This window comes from Heterodontus francisci, chromosome 3 (genome assembly GCF_036365525.1).
Source record: "Heterodontus francisci isolate sHetFra1 chromosome 3, sHetFra1.hap1, whole genome shotgun sequence".
Lineage (NCBI taxonomy): Eukaryota > Metazoa > Chordata > Chondrichthyes > Heterodontiformes > Heterodontidae > Heterodontus > Heterodontus francisci.
The window spans coordinates 175,230,509-175,245,912 of NC_090373.1; the positions used below are offsets into that span (position 1 = coordinate 175,230,509).

Here is a 15,404-nt window from a genome sequence, read left to right on the forward strand (position 1 = left end):
ATTATTGAGATGCACATGCCTTTGAAATTTGGCCTCAGCTCTTCTGGGATGGGTGGCCTTCCTAGGCCTCATCTCAGGCAAGCTAAAATGGTAGCAGTAAAATGTGACAAATTCCACGTCACAACTTTCTTCACTGGGTTGGGCAGGATGTGGAGTGGTGGGGGGAGAGGAAAGGTCAAAGTGTCCCTTCATAAATACAGAGTGAGGTATCTTCCCGATTCCACAACGGCATGATGAAACACCTCTCAAGTAGGCTGTCTCACAAAAGCACGCTTGACACCACCAGGTCTACAAGTCTAGTGATGTGTTAAAGTAGATTTTTAAAAATGCTTAGTGGTGTTCAGTTAAAATATTTTAAATTTATAAGCTTGACATGGATAAACACACATATATAGAACTCTACTAGCATAAATCAGGTACTGGAAGGCTGAGATTAACTCTTGCCAGTCTCGGACTGGTAGCTACATTATAAGCACAGTCCAGTAAATACAGTTCAGTTCCAGAATGGTGCCGGCAATTTACATAAAACTGTAGTTTTCACATCACTGAATTGCTCATTTTCCTTTTATTCTAAATAGGAAAAACAAATACAAAACTGCAATAATTTTTAACATAACAAGTTACTCCTCTGCCATAATGTGTTAACCCTAAAAACATTTGTCTTGAGGAACAATGCTTAATTTACAAGCAGAAACCATAAAAACAAAGAGCATGTGTTGCTGTGTTTGAGCGAAACTAGACAATTTATTGACATTTAGTGAGCAGAGCATTGAAAAGCTAAATATGTGGATTAGAATTATGAATTATTATTTTACATAATGGGAAGCAATTTGACTGTTTACTGGAATTTTATGATTCAGTTGGGTACATTTGTTTGGGAGCCACAAAAGAGATACCTGCCCTTTATGATGCAAGTATATGGACGAGGGGCAGGATTGTAGAATGGAAATGCGAGAGAACAAACTCTTCTAATGACTTCCCTCCTGGTCCTGTCACGGTATACAAAATGAAGCTTCTCTTAAAAAGACGATTCTGTGACATCATTAACATGATACCGATAAGTTACAGCCATGAAGAGAGACTTGAGAAGTTAGATCTTTTCCCCCCACGAGAACTGAGGTGATCTGATAGAGATCTTCAAGATTATGAAGAGCTTTAATAAGTGATAGATTGTTCCTTTGTTAATGATAAGGTGCAAATGTAAGATGAGCACAGAAGAAATCAAAGTGTGGTTTACAGATGATGATGAGGATATGGAATACTTTGGCACAAACAGTTAAAACATTCCTAAACACTCCAGCATTCCTAAACATGCAAGTTTCCATTTTAAAAGATACTTACTATGAACTAAAAAACAAAAGTCTTTCCACATTAATAATAACGTAAGTTTGGTGAATCCTTCAGCATCATACTCCACAACACCTCTGGAAAAGAAAAGGCAAATTAGTACCAGTGAATCAAAGCAACATAAAAGTGGTAAAACAGATTTACAAGGATGATACCAGAATTGCAAAGTCACACAAATCAGGAAAGGATAAACAGGGAGGGCTGAGGAGTGACCTAATAAAGGTCTTTAAAATTTTGAAAGATTTTGATCTAGTGCAGAGTGTGTGTTTCCACTTCTAGGAAACAGCAAAACTAGAGACCATCAATATAAGACACAGTTATGAACGCTGGATGTTGTAGCATGATTATGTTTTAAACATTGTGATTTTTAAAAGTTTAAGATGGAGTCTGAGAAGTCAGGTGACCTCACATCCACTCTGCTTAAGGATAAGACAGAAATCTTGGTTACCAGGACAACAGAGAACACAGATCAAATATCTTTTTTTGAAAAAAAAGAGACTGCAGGAAAAACACTGAACAACAATGGGTTCCACCCTCCCAGACTTTTGTATCATATACAAGGATTCAGTGATTCTGAGGATGCAAATATACCAGGCAGCTGTTAACATCGTGAAACAATGGAAGGCCCACGTGGCTAGGCTGAAACCAGACCTCTGGACTTGGCATATTGAAAAAGGACAATAAGCTGTTGACGTTTGATTCCAGATAAATCTAACACATTTTCTGAAGGCAGACAGGCTGTAAGAAAGGAAACCAGCGGTGGAAGTCTCAGAGCAGCTGTAATAAAGGAAGACAACCAGCGGAGGCAGCCTCAAGGGAGAGAGAGAGAACATTTGCTCTCAGAGAATACTGATACAGTGAAAGTCTACGAAGATTTGAACCTGTCTGAGAGTTGAGGTTTGCAGATAAGTAAAAGCCCACCAGGAATTGCCTTATTCATGGACTTCCAGGTTGAAAGTGCTCGGAGAAGTGAGCGAAAAGGACATTGACTTTCAGAAAGTTTTTTTTTTTAGAGATACAGCACTGAAACAGGCCCTTCGGCCCACCGAGTCTGTGCCGACCATCAACCACCCATTTATACTAATCCTACACTAATTCCATATCCCTACCACATCCCCACCTGTCCCTGTATTTCCCTACCACCTACCTATACTAGGGGCAATTTATAATGGCCAATTTACCTACCAACCTGCAAGTCTTTTGGCTTGTGGGAGGAAACCGGAGCACCCGGAGGAAACCCACGCAGACACAGGGAGAACTTGCAAACTCCACACAGGCAGCGCCTGGAATTGAACCCGGGTCGCTGGAGCTGTGAGGCGGCGGTGCTAACCACTGCGCCACTGTGCCGCCCCGTGTTTGGGATGTCCAACCCATTGCAACCTCAGGTCACAGACCTGAAATATTAACTCTGTTTCTCTCTCCATAGATGCTGCCAGACCTGCTGAGTATTTCCAACACTTGGTTTTTATTTCAGATTTCCATTATCCGCAGTATTTTGCTTTTATTTTAATGTGTAATTCTTTAAATTGGTCTTGGGGGGGGGGGGGGGGGGGCGGTTGCGGTGAAGGGTGTGGTTCATACCTCGCATTTTAATGTTAACGGTCTCACTGAGGTCGTACCAGTCACCAAGACATCAAACAGGGAATTCAGAAGAAACATCTTTAGCCAAAGAGTGGCAAGAATGTGGAACTTACAGGGAGTAGGTGAGGCAAAGAATATAGATGCATTTAAGGGGAAGCTAGATAAGCATATGAGGGAGAAGGGAATAGAGGCTTATGATAAAGTTAGATGAGAAAAGATGGGAGGAGGAAGAGTGCAGCATAAAGACCGACATGGACTAGTTGGGCTGAATAGCCTGTTCCTGTGTAATGTAGTCTATGTAATTCTATTTAACAATTGTAGCTTGTACATAATATAAGGATTATTCAGTCAGTCAATTAGTGATACTTGTTTTTGACTTATGCACTAATTTAAGTGGTCCTGTGCCCCAATTTTCATTTTTTTTGTACTAAATAACCTACTTCTGAAATGCATAACTTTCACAAGGGATCCAATTCTCATTTTACACCAATCATGCTACTTGTATATTGCACTTTTGGTACTAGTGCAATGTCCTCGTCAGTGTGGAGCCAATACCAAAAATACAGTATGAAGTGGTTAACTGGGCATCGACAAACAGCAGTCAATTTGTGTTCAGCAAGACTACAGAAATAGTAAATGAATGAATGACTAGATAATCTTTTTCTAGGTGGTGTTGAGGGAGGAAGGGCGGAACTCTGCTCTTACTTGAACAGTATCCTGGGATCCTTGACATCTATTTGAGCAGTGGTGGATGGGGATCTTGGTTTAACATCTCATCTGAAAGATGGCACCCCAAACAACTTAAGGCTCCTTCAGTACTACACTGGAGTGTCAGCTCAGATTATATGCTCAAGTCATAGAGGAGTTTGTATCCAGAACCTTAGCAGACAAAATCTCTGAGTAGTAATAATGCAAGTGAAAATAGATATTTTTTACATAAACACAGATAGTGCAATATACACGTGAGAAAGAGAAAATTTCATCCCATATCTTTGGAGATTTAGCCTCTTTCAGAAAATCCAGCCAAAACCAGAAAATTTGTTTTTATGGAAAATAATTGAAATTCCAAAAATTCTCAGCAGCAGAAAGGTTATAACACAGGACCTGATAGCAAAAAGCCAACATTCCTTCAAATATACCACCCATTACCTCCTATATTTCTCATCTGCTTCCACTAACATAAGGATCAGGAATGCATAATGTCCATTATTTTTCCTACATTAAACTGAGGATTGCTGAAGGATATTTCACTTTTACTTCACTCTAGAATTATATTTCTGTATATTATTGCCAAATTATCATCACATTCACATGTCCTAATATTTTTTTTTAAAGTTGCAATAAAGCAGCTCTGTGGGACTAATAATGTGCTTCTAGTGTAGTGTTGTTGGGGCCATTACTCCTCAGGCACTAGGTATGCAAGACTGTGATATAATGCTAGATCAGCTCATTTAAATTTTATTGTGGCACATCCTTGTGCAAATGGATACTGCATTGGAGGGCAGATGAGCAAAGGGAAGAAAAATCCTCAAAAACACCTCTTAAAGGGATTCTGCTCACTCACTATCTACTGAAAAGATTGCAAGAAGACTGAAGGAGAGATCTTTAAACTTCAAGTATGGGTGGGTTGGGGTGCGAGTGAAGTAAAAGTCTTTAAAATCTTATCAAGTCCTCAACCCATCTACTTCCAATTTTAACAGAGGCAGGTCGGGGGCATGTGAACAATCTGCTTTCAGGAGGCGTGTCAACCAGTAAAAGCTTTTCAAGAGGCTATGTATCTCCATTTTTACAGGATTTTTATTTTTAACCCATGAAGGCCAGGTTAGCCAGGGTTTGGAAAAACCGCCAGGAAGTAGGTGGTGAGGGACAGGATCCATCAAATAAGTACATCTATAGCACTGCTTGTGGGCCAGGAGCAGGAGTGTTTTCTCCAGACCTAACAAGGAAATCTCTTTACAGACCCCACAATCAGATGACTGTGCCCGTCTGCCCAGCAATCCACCAATCTCCAACTCCTCTCACCCACTCCTGACTACCTCCTCCAGCAATCTCCTATGTACCTGGCATCTGCTCCTTCGTTGCTTTCCTGCCCGATAGGGCAGTTGGTTGGCAAGCCGACAGAAAAAATGTTAAAAATGTCTTATAGTTAATGTCAGCATCCTAGAAATCTTGACTACTGGGTTGCTTATCTGGAAATCCTCCCCCAACTCTCTTTAGGGCCCTGAGTAAATATTGGGCCAACGGCTTCATTTATTGAAGTGTCATTGGAGATGCCACTGCTGGTCCCAGAAAAAAGGGTGGTCCCTTTTGGGGCAGAGGACCACCCATTTAGTGACAGCCAAAGCCGTGTAGATGGAAGGTAGAAAGGGGAAGCTGCTCTAAGAATCTTAGATCAAGTCAGGAAGAAGTTTGCAGGTCTTAAGGAGGTTGCCAAGGTGAGTTGTGCTCACATTTTGGTTCTTTTCGAAGTGGAACTGTACATTGCAATTCAATGATATTTCACTACAAGTCTGTTACTGTATCACAGCATGCTGTTAACTACTCATGCACTTTCCAAATCCACAAATATATTCATCTTTTTCAAGGGCACCATGCTTAACTGCTGGGATATTAAATGAGTGAAACAGCAAGCACACTGATCACATGCTCTATGTTTACTTGGGTCAAATACCTCTTCTCCTACATTCATTAAAAGAACATATGTCCATGTCCTATTTACTTGCAGGAGAAGGGCTGATATAACGAGTATCTGCAGATAGGAGGGACTCAATGAAATTGCAAGACTGACTTCTTACTATCAGATCTTGCAGATTCTGGATAGGAAGGCAACAAAGGGAATGATGGAGACAGTGTTTGGTGGCCTCATAGATAGCATCATCTTTTGCCTTTCAGTCTATATTTCCTTGCTTTTTAAAAATAATTCTTAGGATATGGGTGTCACGGCATTAAGATTTGGGGGGGGGGGGGGGGGGGGGGGAGTATACAATGATGTTCTTGGGGTGGGTATCAACCATCGCTCTTTTTGATATATAAAAATGACCTAGACTTGGGTATAGGGGGCACAATTTCAAAGTCCGCAGATAACATGAAACTCAAAAATATAGTAAACAATGAGTAGGATAGTAGCAGACTTCAGGCAGACATGGACAGGCTGGTGAAATGAGCAGACAGATGGCAAATGAAATTTAAAGTAGACAAGTGTGACTATTCCAATGAACTCCTGGCTGGTGGTGTCCCATCTTTCACCTTTCATGAACTTGAGCTCATCCGAAACTGTGCTACCGTATCACCAAGACCAGTTTACCCATCCCCCCTGTACTCACTACACTGGCTCCTGGTTGAGCAATGCCTCAATTTTAAAATTCTCATCCTTATTTTTAAATCCCTCCATGTCCTCAGCCATCCCCATCTCTGTAATTTACTCCAGCCTTACAACCCTGAGATATCGGAGCTCCTTTAATTCTAAAGTCCACAGTAGTGGCTGCGCCTTCAGCTGCAAAAGTCCTAAGCTCTCTAATTCGCTCCCTAAATCTCTCTACCTCTTTCCTCCTTTAAGACGTTCCTTAAAACATACCTCTTTGACCAAGCTTTTAGTCATCTGCCCTAATATCTCCTTATGTGCTTAGTGTCAAATTTTGTTTGAAAATGATTCTGTGAAGCACCTTGGAATGTTTTACGACATGAAAAGCGGTATATAAATGCAAGTTGTTTATTTATTTAGAGATACAGCACTGAAACAGGCCCTTCGGCCCACCGAGTCTGTGCCGACCAACAACCACCCATTTATACTAACCCTACAGTAATCCCATATTCCCTACCACCTACCTACACTCGGGGCAATTTACAATGGCCAATTTACCTATCACCTGCAAGTCTTTGGCAGTGGGAGGAAACCGGAGCACCCGGCGAAAACCCACGCGGTCACAGGGAGAACTTGCAAACTCCGCACAGGCAGTACCCAGAATTGAACTCGGGTCCCTGGAGCTGTGAGGCTGTGGTGCTAACCACTGCGCCGCCCATTTGTTGCTATACATTTTGATAAGAGGAATGAGGAGAGGCAATACAATGGTACACTTTTAAAGGGGATGCAGAAACAGAGAGGCCTGGGGATGTATGTACACAAATCTTTGAAGGCAGTAGGACAAGTTGAGATGGCCATTAAAAATATATGGGATCATTGGCTTTAGGAAGGATGTCAAAGCCTTGGAAAAATGCAGGGGAGATTTACTAGAACAGTACTAGGGATGTGGAGTTAAGGTGAGAATCTGGAAAAGTTTGGGTTCTCCTTCGAGCAGCAAATGTTAAAAGGAGATTTGATGGAGATGTGTCACAAATCATGAATGGTTGAATAAAGTAAATAAGGAGAAATTGTTCCTAATGTAACCAGAGGGCATAGATTTAAGGTGATTGAAAAAAGGCGACGTAAGGGGAAAAAAATTACCATGCGAGTTGCTGTGATTTGGAGGTGGTGAAAGCAAATTCAATAGTAGCTGTTGCGCTCACGATAGAAACAGTTATGAACTAAAGTGAACTGGAGCAGTTATGAACTGCAAAAATGAACTGATGAATTAAACTCCAAAAAATTGATCCATTTTGTTGCACACAAGCGGGAGTAAGAAGTCATGTGACCCCTCCTGTACTGCAAATAAACATCATGACTGTTGCAGACTAATCCCATCGTCACGTCTGGACTAGTTTTGGGGAAGATACATTAAAATGTTTAACCACCCATTCAATGCTAAATGGCTCCTATCTTCAAGAATTGGGTTGTCAAAGACCTTCACAGACAGGGCTACTCCGGATGCAAAGCCCAGACAATAGGTGGGAAATAACACCACTTTATCAAGCCACATTCAAACCCCATTGTATAACAATGGCCACCACGTTCAAAGACATTGTATGAACACACCAGGGCAGAGCATCTATGGTCACCTGACAGAGACCAAACATGATAAGGTTTTGTCTTAAAAACATTTCTCTGAAAGATGGAGAAAGCCAACAGCTGAGAGATCCATTCCAGCCAAGAATAAGACCCTACTGTAACATCTTTAAACTACCTAAACAGAGACTGCAAAAGGTGACCTTGAAAACTCTCCATCTGAGAAATGTTAACAAGACTGTCCACCAACTTTGAATCTTCAACAAAGGAATCTGTAAAACTTCAGTGAACCAAGAAAAGGAACATCAGGCCTGCAAAGCTGTTAAACATTCCACCCGGAAAACAAAGAAGGTTTTCAAACTGAACTCTTTTTACAACAATCAAACATAAATGCAAGCAATCCAATGATCTCTATCGTTTCTTTTGTGTGCATATGTGCGAGGTTGCAAACATTTTCATGTATTGTTTAATAAATAGATATCTTTCTTTTTTAACCTATAAGAAAACTGGTCATTTGTCTGTGTATTTGGCCCTTAAAACACTCAGGGACTAAAACACTATTTTTTAAAAACACTATCTGTAGTCAGTTGAGAGGTGAAAAGTAGAAGTCACCCACACCATCTCCCACCTGTCCATAACATAACTTTCAAAAGATGAATTAGATAAATAGTTGAAGGGAAAGAATGACAGGGCTATGGGGTAAGAGCAGGGGAGTGGGACTAATTGGATAGCTCTTAAAAAGAGCCGACACAGACATGATGGGCCAAATGGCCTCCTTCTATGCATATCATTCTATGAAATGCTTAGCAGTAGGATAAATCAGCAGCTGACATGGATGTTGGGGTTTTCTCTCAGAGCAATACCACATCCATGCCAGCTACTCAAAATCACTTGATGTGCATTATGCTTGATAAAACATCCCAGAACACCTTCAGCACTCAGAGGCTGCAAAAGTCAAATACTAGGCTTATTAACATACCTAGAAATATTTAAATTGTGGCTAGGTCCCAGAATGCAACCAGATGGAACCCAGACCCAGGTAGCCACCTCAGCAATATCAGTGGCACCTACAGATGCTTGACCTCTCCTGATCCAGGACAAGGAGTTACTGGGCCATTTCCATTCCTACAGGCAGACATTGACATCCAGCAATCACTCACCTCATTTCCTCCTCTAATTTGAAAAAGAAATATGGTTAAAAGAAAAAAAAATGCATTTATATAGCACTTTTCACGACCACTGGATGTCTCAAAGTGCTTTACAGCCAATGAAATACCTTTAAGTGTAGACACTGTTGTAATGTAGGAAACACCGCAGCCAACTTTCACACAGCAAACTTCCATAAACAGCAATGTGATGATGACCAGATAATCTTGTTTTTTTTTTGTGATGTTGATTGAGGATAAATATTGGCCAAGACACCTGGGATAAGTCCCCTGCTCTTATTTGCAATAATGCCATGGGATCTTTTACATCCACCCAAGCAGGCAGATGGGGCCTCGGTTTAACATCTCAACCGAAAGACATCTCTGAGAGTGCATATTCCCTCAGTACTGTGTTGGAGTGTCAGACTTGATTTTTGCGCTCAAGCCCTGGAGCCAGAACCTTGTAATTCAGAGGCAAAGCCATGGCTGACATCAAGCAGAAGGCACGCACCACCTAGAGTCTGTAACAATGCAACTCCTTTGTTATATGGGCTGAATGCTGTAAACTCATCTCTGTACTTCTGCAATCTTCTGAAAGGTGGACTGATTCACACATTAAGATGATGAGGCCTAATTCCCCCCCAAAATTTGTGATTGCTAAGTGATAAAAAAAAACAACAGAAGTAAAGCTCACTATACTTTGACTTGTTCTGTGTCCCTCGTTGTGACGAAAAAATGTAAAATAGACCACACAGGCTTGGTAAGTGGGCTAACAGAATCACTTTTCTTGGGCAGCCCGTTTTTGGAAATCTGACCACCTGTCCAGACCTGCTGGTTCTCTCCTTTAGGAAGCTTTATCACCTACTTGTCCCCCTCAGCTACCTTTTGAAATTGACCTCTAACATGCTTCTACTTCCATTTGTCTTGTAGCTGGCCAAGAAATTGGGAGGTTTGACATCTGACTCCTCTCCCTGTCTAGGGGCTGGCCACTCGAGATGCAAATTAAATGGCGTACCACTCTTCACATGCAGTACCCTAGAAATTAACCTGCCTTTTGAAAATGACACAATGAGCTGGGATAGTTCACTGGAAAGACTCAATGAACTTCATTGTTTCAGGCTGGAACTATATATTTATTTATTTAGAGATACAGCACTGAAACAGGCCCTTCGGCCCACCGAGTCTGTGCCGACCATCAACCACCCATTTATACTAATCCTACATTAATCCCATGTTCCTACCGCATTCCCTCAATTCCCTACCACCTACCTAAACTAGGGGCAATTTGAAATGGCCAATTTACCTATCAACCTGCAAGTCTTTGGCTGTGGGAGGAAACCGGAGCACCCGGCGGAAACCCATGTGGTCACAGGGAAAACTTGCAAACTCCACACAGACAGTACCCAGAATCGAACCCGGGTCGCTGGAGCTGTGAGGCTGCGGTGCTAACCACTGCGCCGCCCCACATTCTATAGCACAACCCCTTCTCCTCCACTACTCCCAGCTTCACGTTACAAAACGCAAAGGGAATTTTTAAATCCTTGTGAGCTCAATTCAATTTCAAGGTAACACTTAAATACAAGTCACATCCAGATTCTTCTGTACCAAAATTGAATATCCCAAAACCTGACCGCCGCTTTTGTAGAAACCATTTTATATATTGATTGAGCATCTGGATTGCTGTTCAGGTGTTCCAGCTGCTTTCTGGGGCCTAGCCCCTGCTGAAATATTTCTAGAGGTGTTAATAGTACCCAACATGTGCACAGACACTGCAATGCTCCTGGGCAGGTTATCAAGTTCTCCATAGGCCTTCATGGGTATCTTTCTGTATTTACAGGTTTACAAAGAGGTGAAGGAGGAGGTGGCGTGAGAAGGAGAAAACGGAAGTGGAGTAGGAGGGGATCAGAATTATCAGCTCGTGTATGACAATAACCTTGAACAGAAAATCTGATTTTGGGTATCCCATATCTGTTCAAAAAATTGTAATCTGGAAATCAAAGTGAAAGTATGTTCCAATCTGGCTGTTACAAGTTATAGTTGTGCCTTTTCTTACAACTATAAAGTCTTTGCTTAGATTATCCTGTAGGAACTATTAATGGTGTACAAATATAAACTTACGTTCCAAAGTGACTCAAAAAGGCTGCAATGTATTCTCTTCGTCTGTGGTAACCCTGAATGATATACTGCACCTGAATTCAATTAAAGCAAAAACAAGTGTGCATTAATATATTTAATGTATTGACAAGACAAACGAGGACAGTAATTTCAAATTTGGATACATGGTACATTATTTCAACAAAAATAATAGACTGCCTTTTTAAGACATATCCATTACATCCTTTACTATTGGAGATCTTTGTTCGTGTGCTTAAAAAATTGCTGTGCTCACTGTGATGAAGGATGTTTGCACAGGAAAACAGTATTTTTTCATTTTGCACCAAGTGACACTTCCAGATGCACCGTTTTAATTGGAGAAAAATTCCAGGGGGCTTTGGGAGCAAGGAGGGGAGGGTGGTATGTTAAGGTCTTTTTGAATAGGTAAGCATACTAGCATGATACCATTTGCTCTATCATAAATTCTACTCCAGTTGTTTGCAATCATGGAATGCAACAACACCAAGAGGCCATTTGATCTATTAAGTCTAAGTTGTTTTTCTCTGCATGGGCCACTTAGCCTAAACTCAGTCTCCTGCTCTCTCCTCATATCGACAGCACCTTCCAAAATGGTGTGCCTGAGGTCTTTTTAAATAGGTAAGCATGCTGTTAAATTTGAATTGGAAAATTTAAAAAAAGTAGAAAACTATTCACAAGAAAAATTGGAGACTAGATATTGTGCCCACACAGCACTGTACTGGGTATGTGGAACAAACGCAAAGCAAAATCAGTTAATTAACTTGTTTAGAAAAAAATACAGATATACATCTGTATAACAAAGGGATTGAAGATAGCGAGGACAAGTATAGTCAGAAATGATTAAACACTCTATTCATAAAAGTTTCTGGCTGCTATATGAACCAGGGTTGAATAATGAAAGCTGTAAAGTAGGTGGGCATTAGTATAACAGCTTAGTTTCACTGGTTAGTGAGATGGTTACATGAGGACAAATTTATGATAAATTACAAAAAAACTGAAAGGGTAGGATAGAAAAAAATTAATTGCACAGGTGATTACAATGTTCTGATGAAAGGTCATCGACCTGAAACGTTAACTCTGTTTCTCTCTCCACAGATACTGCCAGACCTGCTGAGTATTTCCAGGATTTTGTTTTTATTTCAGATTTCCATAATCTGCAGTATTTTGCTTTTATGATTAGAATGTGGATTCGCTGCTCAAAGCAGAATCCACAAATTCTTTTCTAAAAGAATTAGATAGTTGCTTGTGAAAGAGGATAAAAAAATATTTTTTTTATTCGTTCTTGGGATGTGGGAGTCACTGGCTAGGCCAGCATTTATTGCCCATCCCTAATTGCCCTTGTGAAGGTGGTGATGAGCTGCCTTCTTGAAGCGCTACAGTCCTTGGGATGTATGTACACCAACAGTGCTGGTGGGAAGGGAGTTCCAGGATTTTGACCCAGTGACAGTGAAGAAACGGCGATATAGTTCCAAGTCAGGATGGTGTGTGGCTTGGAGGGGAACTTGCAGGCGGTGGTGTTCCCATGAATCTGCTACCCCTGTCCTTCTAGGTGGCAGAGGGCGCGGTTTTGCAAAGTGCTGTCGGTATGAGGAGTGAGCAGGAAAGTGAATTTAGGCTAAGTGGCCTATGAAGAGAAAAACAACGTAGACTTGATAGATCAAATGGCCTCTTTTGGTGTTGTTGCATTCCATGATTGCAAACAACTGGAGTAGAATTTATGATAGAGCAAATGGTATCTTGACTGCAGAAGGAGTGGGCATCATGTCCGAATGGTAGTTTCTTATTCTATATTTCTGTGACTGCAGTAACTACCCTTCTAGAAACAAACCATATATATGAACCTGAGTTTCCCCTTTGACTGGACAGAGACTGATTTGCATTTGTGTCTTTGTATTACTGTTCAATATTTGATCTGTGGCAATCTAATTTTAAATCATACTCTAATGACTGGATAGCACAGATGAGAAGCAAATGCTTCCATTCAGTATGTAATTTCTGTACACATTTTAAAATATTTATTGTTGGAATATGGGTGTCATTGGCAAAGCACTTGTTACCCATCCCTAGTTCCTTGTGGTGATGTACCTTCTGCTTAAATCACTACAGACCTTGTAGTAAATGGGTTGAGTGGCTTACTAGGCCACTTCAGTGAAGAGTCAATCACATATGGGACTGGAGTCACATATCGGCCCGACCGGGTAAAGTTTCCTTTCCTAAAGGACATTGGTTCACTAATTTGATTTTTACAACAATCATGGTCACTGTTACTGCTACCAGCTTTTTAGGAGCAACAATTATTTACTTCTTGCTAATCCTTCTACTTAACTTACCTCTACCTGGACAGAATTATGCAGTTTATCTTCTGTGCAATGTTTTGAAGTAGTTTTTTTGGGGGGCTGAATTTGAGCAAAATTAAAAACAGCTTCAAACAAGCTTCATCTTCACTGAGTTCATTTTTATTTATATGAGAAAAACAAATCAGGGAAAGGAGTACTTTTAGAAGATGCATTTCTATATAGCATGTGCACAGAAATTATACCCGTAGGATATATTCAATTCAAATTTCAGTCATCCAGGGTGAGAATACCCTTTTAAGTACTAACTATTGTTTCATAGTTTTATACTGACATTCATTTTAACTGTTCATCTCAAATGGAACATCTGTTGTGGACAGACTTTCATTTTTAACTGTCCTGACTGGCCTTAAACCCATATCTGTGTGGCGTTAAAACATACTAATGGCACAAATCATTGCCCAGCTGAATGAGCTTAAATATCTACAAATTTCTAATCTTAATCACACTGTTACTGGGAGGTGCTGAAATCAGACTAGATGATTACGGACAGGGCAACATTACTTTTGTAGCTGAGTACAGAGTAGTGCCAGCACAGCCCGTCTGCCCTCAGGAAATGGCTTGAGAAACATAAAAGGAAAGAAGGGTTAACACAATGTCAAGTGCAAACAGATCTCAGTGGTTAAAAGTGTACTAGTATTGCATAAGCCTTAATAACTTCTTCTATGGTTAGTTCTATACATTCAGCATGAGGTTTCCACCTGGCCTGCCATAGTAACAACCCTCATAGAACAGGAGCACAAGGCCACTCTGCAGTTATTTTTCAGATGCAAATTCATACAAGAGAAATTATGCTACAGGTCAGAGGCTGGGAATTCATGGCGAGTAACCCACCTCCTGACTCTCCAAAGCCTGTCCACCATCTACAAGGCACAAGTCAGGAGTGTAATGAAACACTCTCCATTTGCCTGGATGAGTGCAGCTCCAACAATACTCAGGAAGCTCGACACCATCAAGGACATACGAACATACGAATTAGCAGCAGGAGTAGGCCACTTGGCCCCTCGAGCCTGCTCCGCCATTCAATAAGATCATCGCTGATCTGATTGTAACCTCGATTCCAATTCTCATACCTTGGGAGTCAGCAAAGGCAGACATTGATGATGAAACTCAGCATCGCCTCCAGTGTGCCAACGCAGTCTTTGGTCATCTGAGGTAAAGAGTGCTTGATGATAAAGATCCAAACCTGGCACCAAGCTCATGGTCTACAGGGCCGCAGTGTTACCTGCCCTTCTGTATGCTTTGAAAACATGGACACTGACAGCAGACATCTCAAAGTCCTGGGGAGATATCACCAGCAGTGCCTCTGCAAGATCCTGCAAATTCAGTAGCAGGACAGGCGCTCCAATATCAGTGGCCTCTCTCAGGCCCCTTTATCGAGACACTGGTCACGACACGTCAGTTACGTTGGGCGGGTCGCATCATCCGCATGCCTGACACAAGACTCCGAAAACAAGCTTTCTACTCCGAGTTCCCTCACGGCAAGAGGCTACCAGGAGGGCAGAGGAAACGCTACAAGGATGTCCTTAAAGCCTCCCTGAAAAAATGTGACATCTCCACTGATTCATGGGAATCTCTTGCCTGAGACCTCCCAAAATGAAGAAGAAGCCAGTTTGAACAATATCGACATGCCCAGGCAATGACCAAGATCAAACAGCGGAAGCAGCGTTCGGAAATTCGAGCATCCCATTCACTCGGCTCACCAAACACCACTTGCCCCACCTGTGGCGGAGTGTACGGATCCAGATACATACACTGTATAGTCCAATTCTATTCAGTCACCTAAGGACCCACAACCCTGGAGTGGAAGAAAGTCAACCTCATTCCCAAGGGACTGCCTAAAACAGAAGAAAAACCTTGACTCCAGATTCCCGCCTACCCCCAGAATCTATCTATCTCTGCCTTAAAAATATTTAAAGATTCTGCTTCTACTGCCTTTTGAGAAAAAGAGTTCTAAGGACTCAT

The 15,404-nt window shown here is 41.4% G+C and overlaps 1 protein-coding gene across 3 annotated transcripts in view; it reads right to left on the reverse strand.

The window, feature by feature from the left end:
• babam2 (BRISC and BRCA1 A complex member 2) overlaps positions 1-15,404 on the reverse strand; it is a 306,145-nt gene that overhangs the window by 22,131 nt on the left and 268,610 nt on the right. For all 3 annotated transcript variants that reach the window (XM_068027726.1, XM_068027723.1, XM_068027724.1), the window contains 2 exons: positions 11,071-11,141; positions 1,342-1,424 (listed from right to left, as the gene is read on the reverse strand). In XM_068027726.1, coding sequence (XP_067883827.1) covers positions 1,342-1,424; positions 11,071-11,141 — 154 coding nt within the window. The remainder of the gene's footprint in view (positions 1-1,341; positions 1,425-11,070; positions 11,142-15,404) is intronic.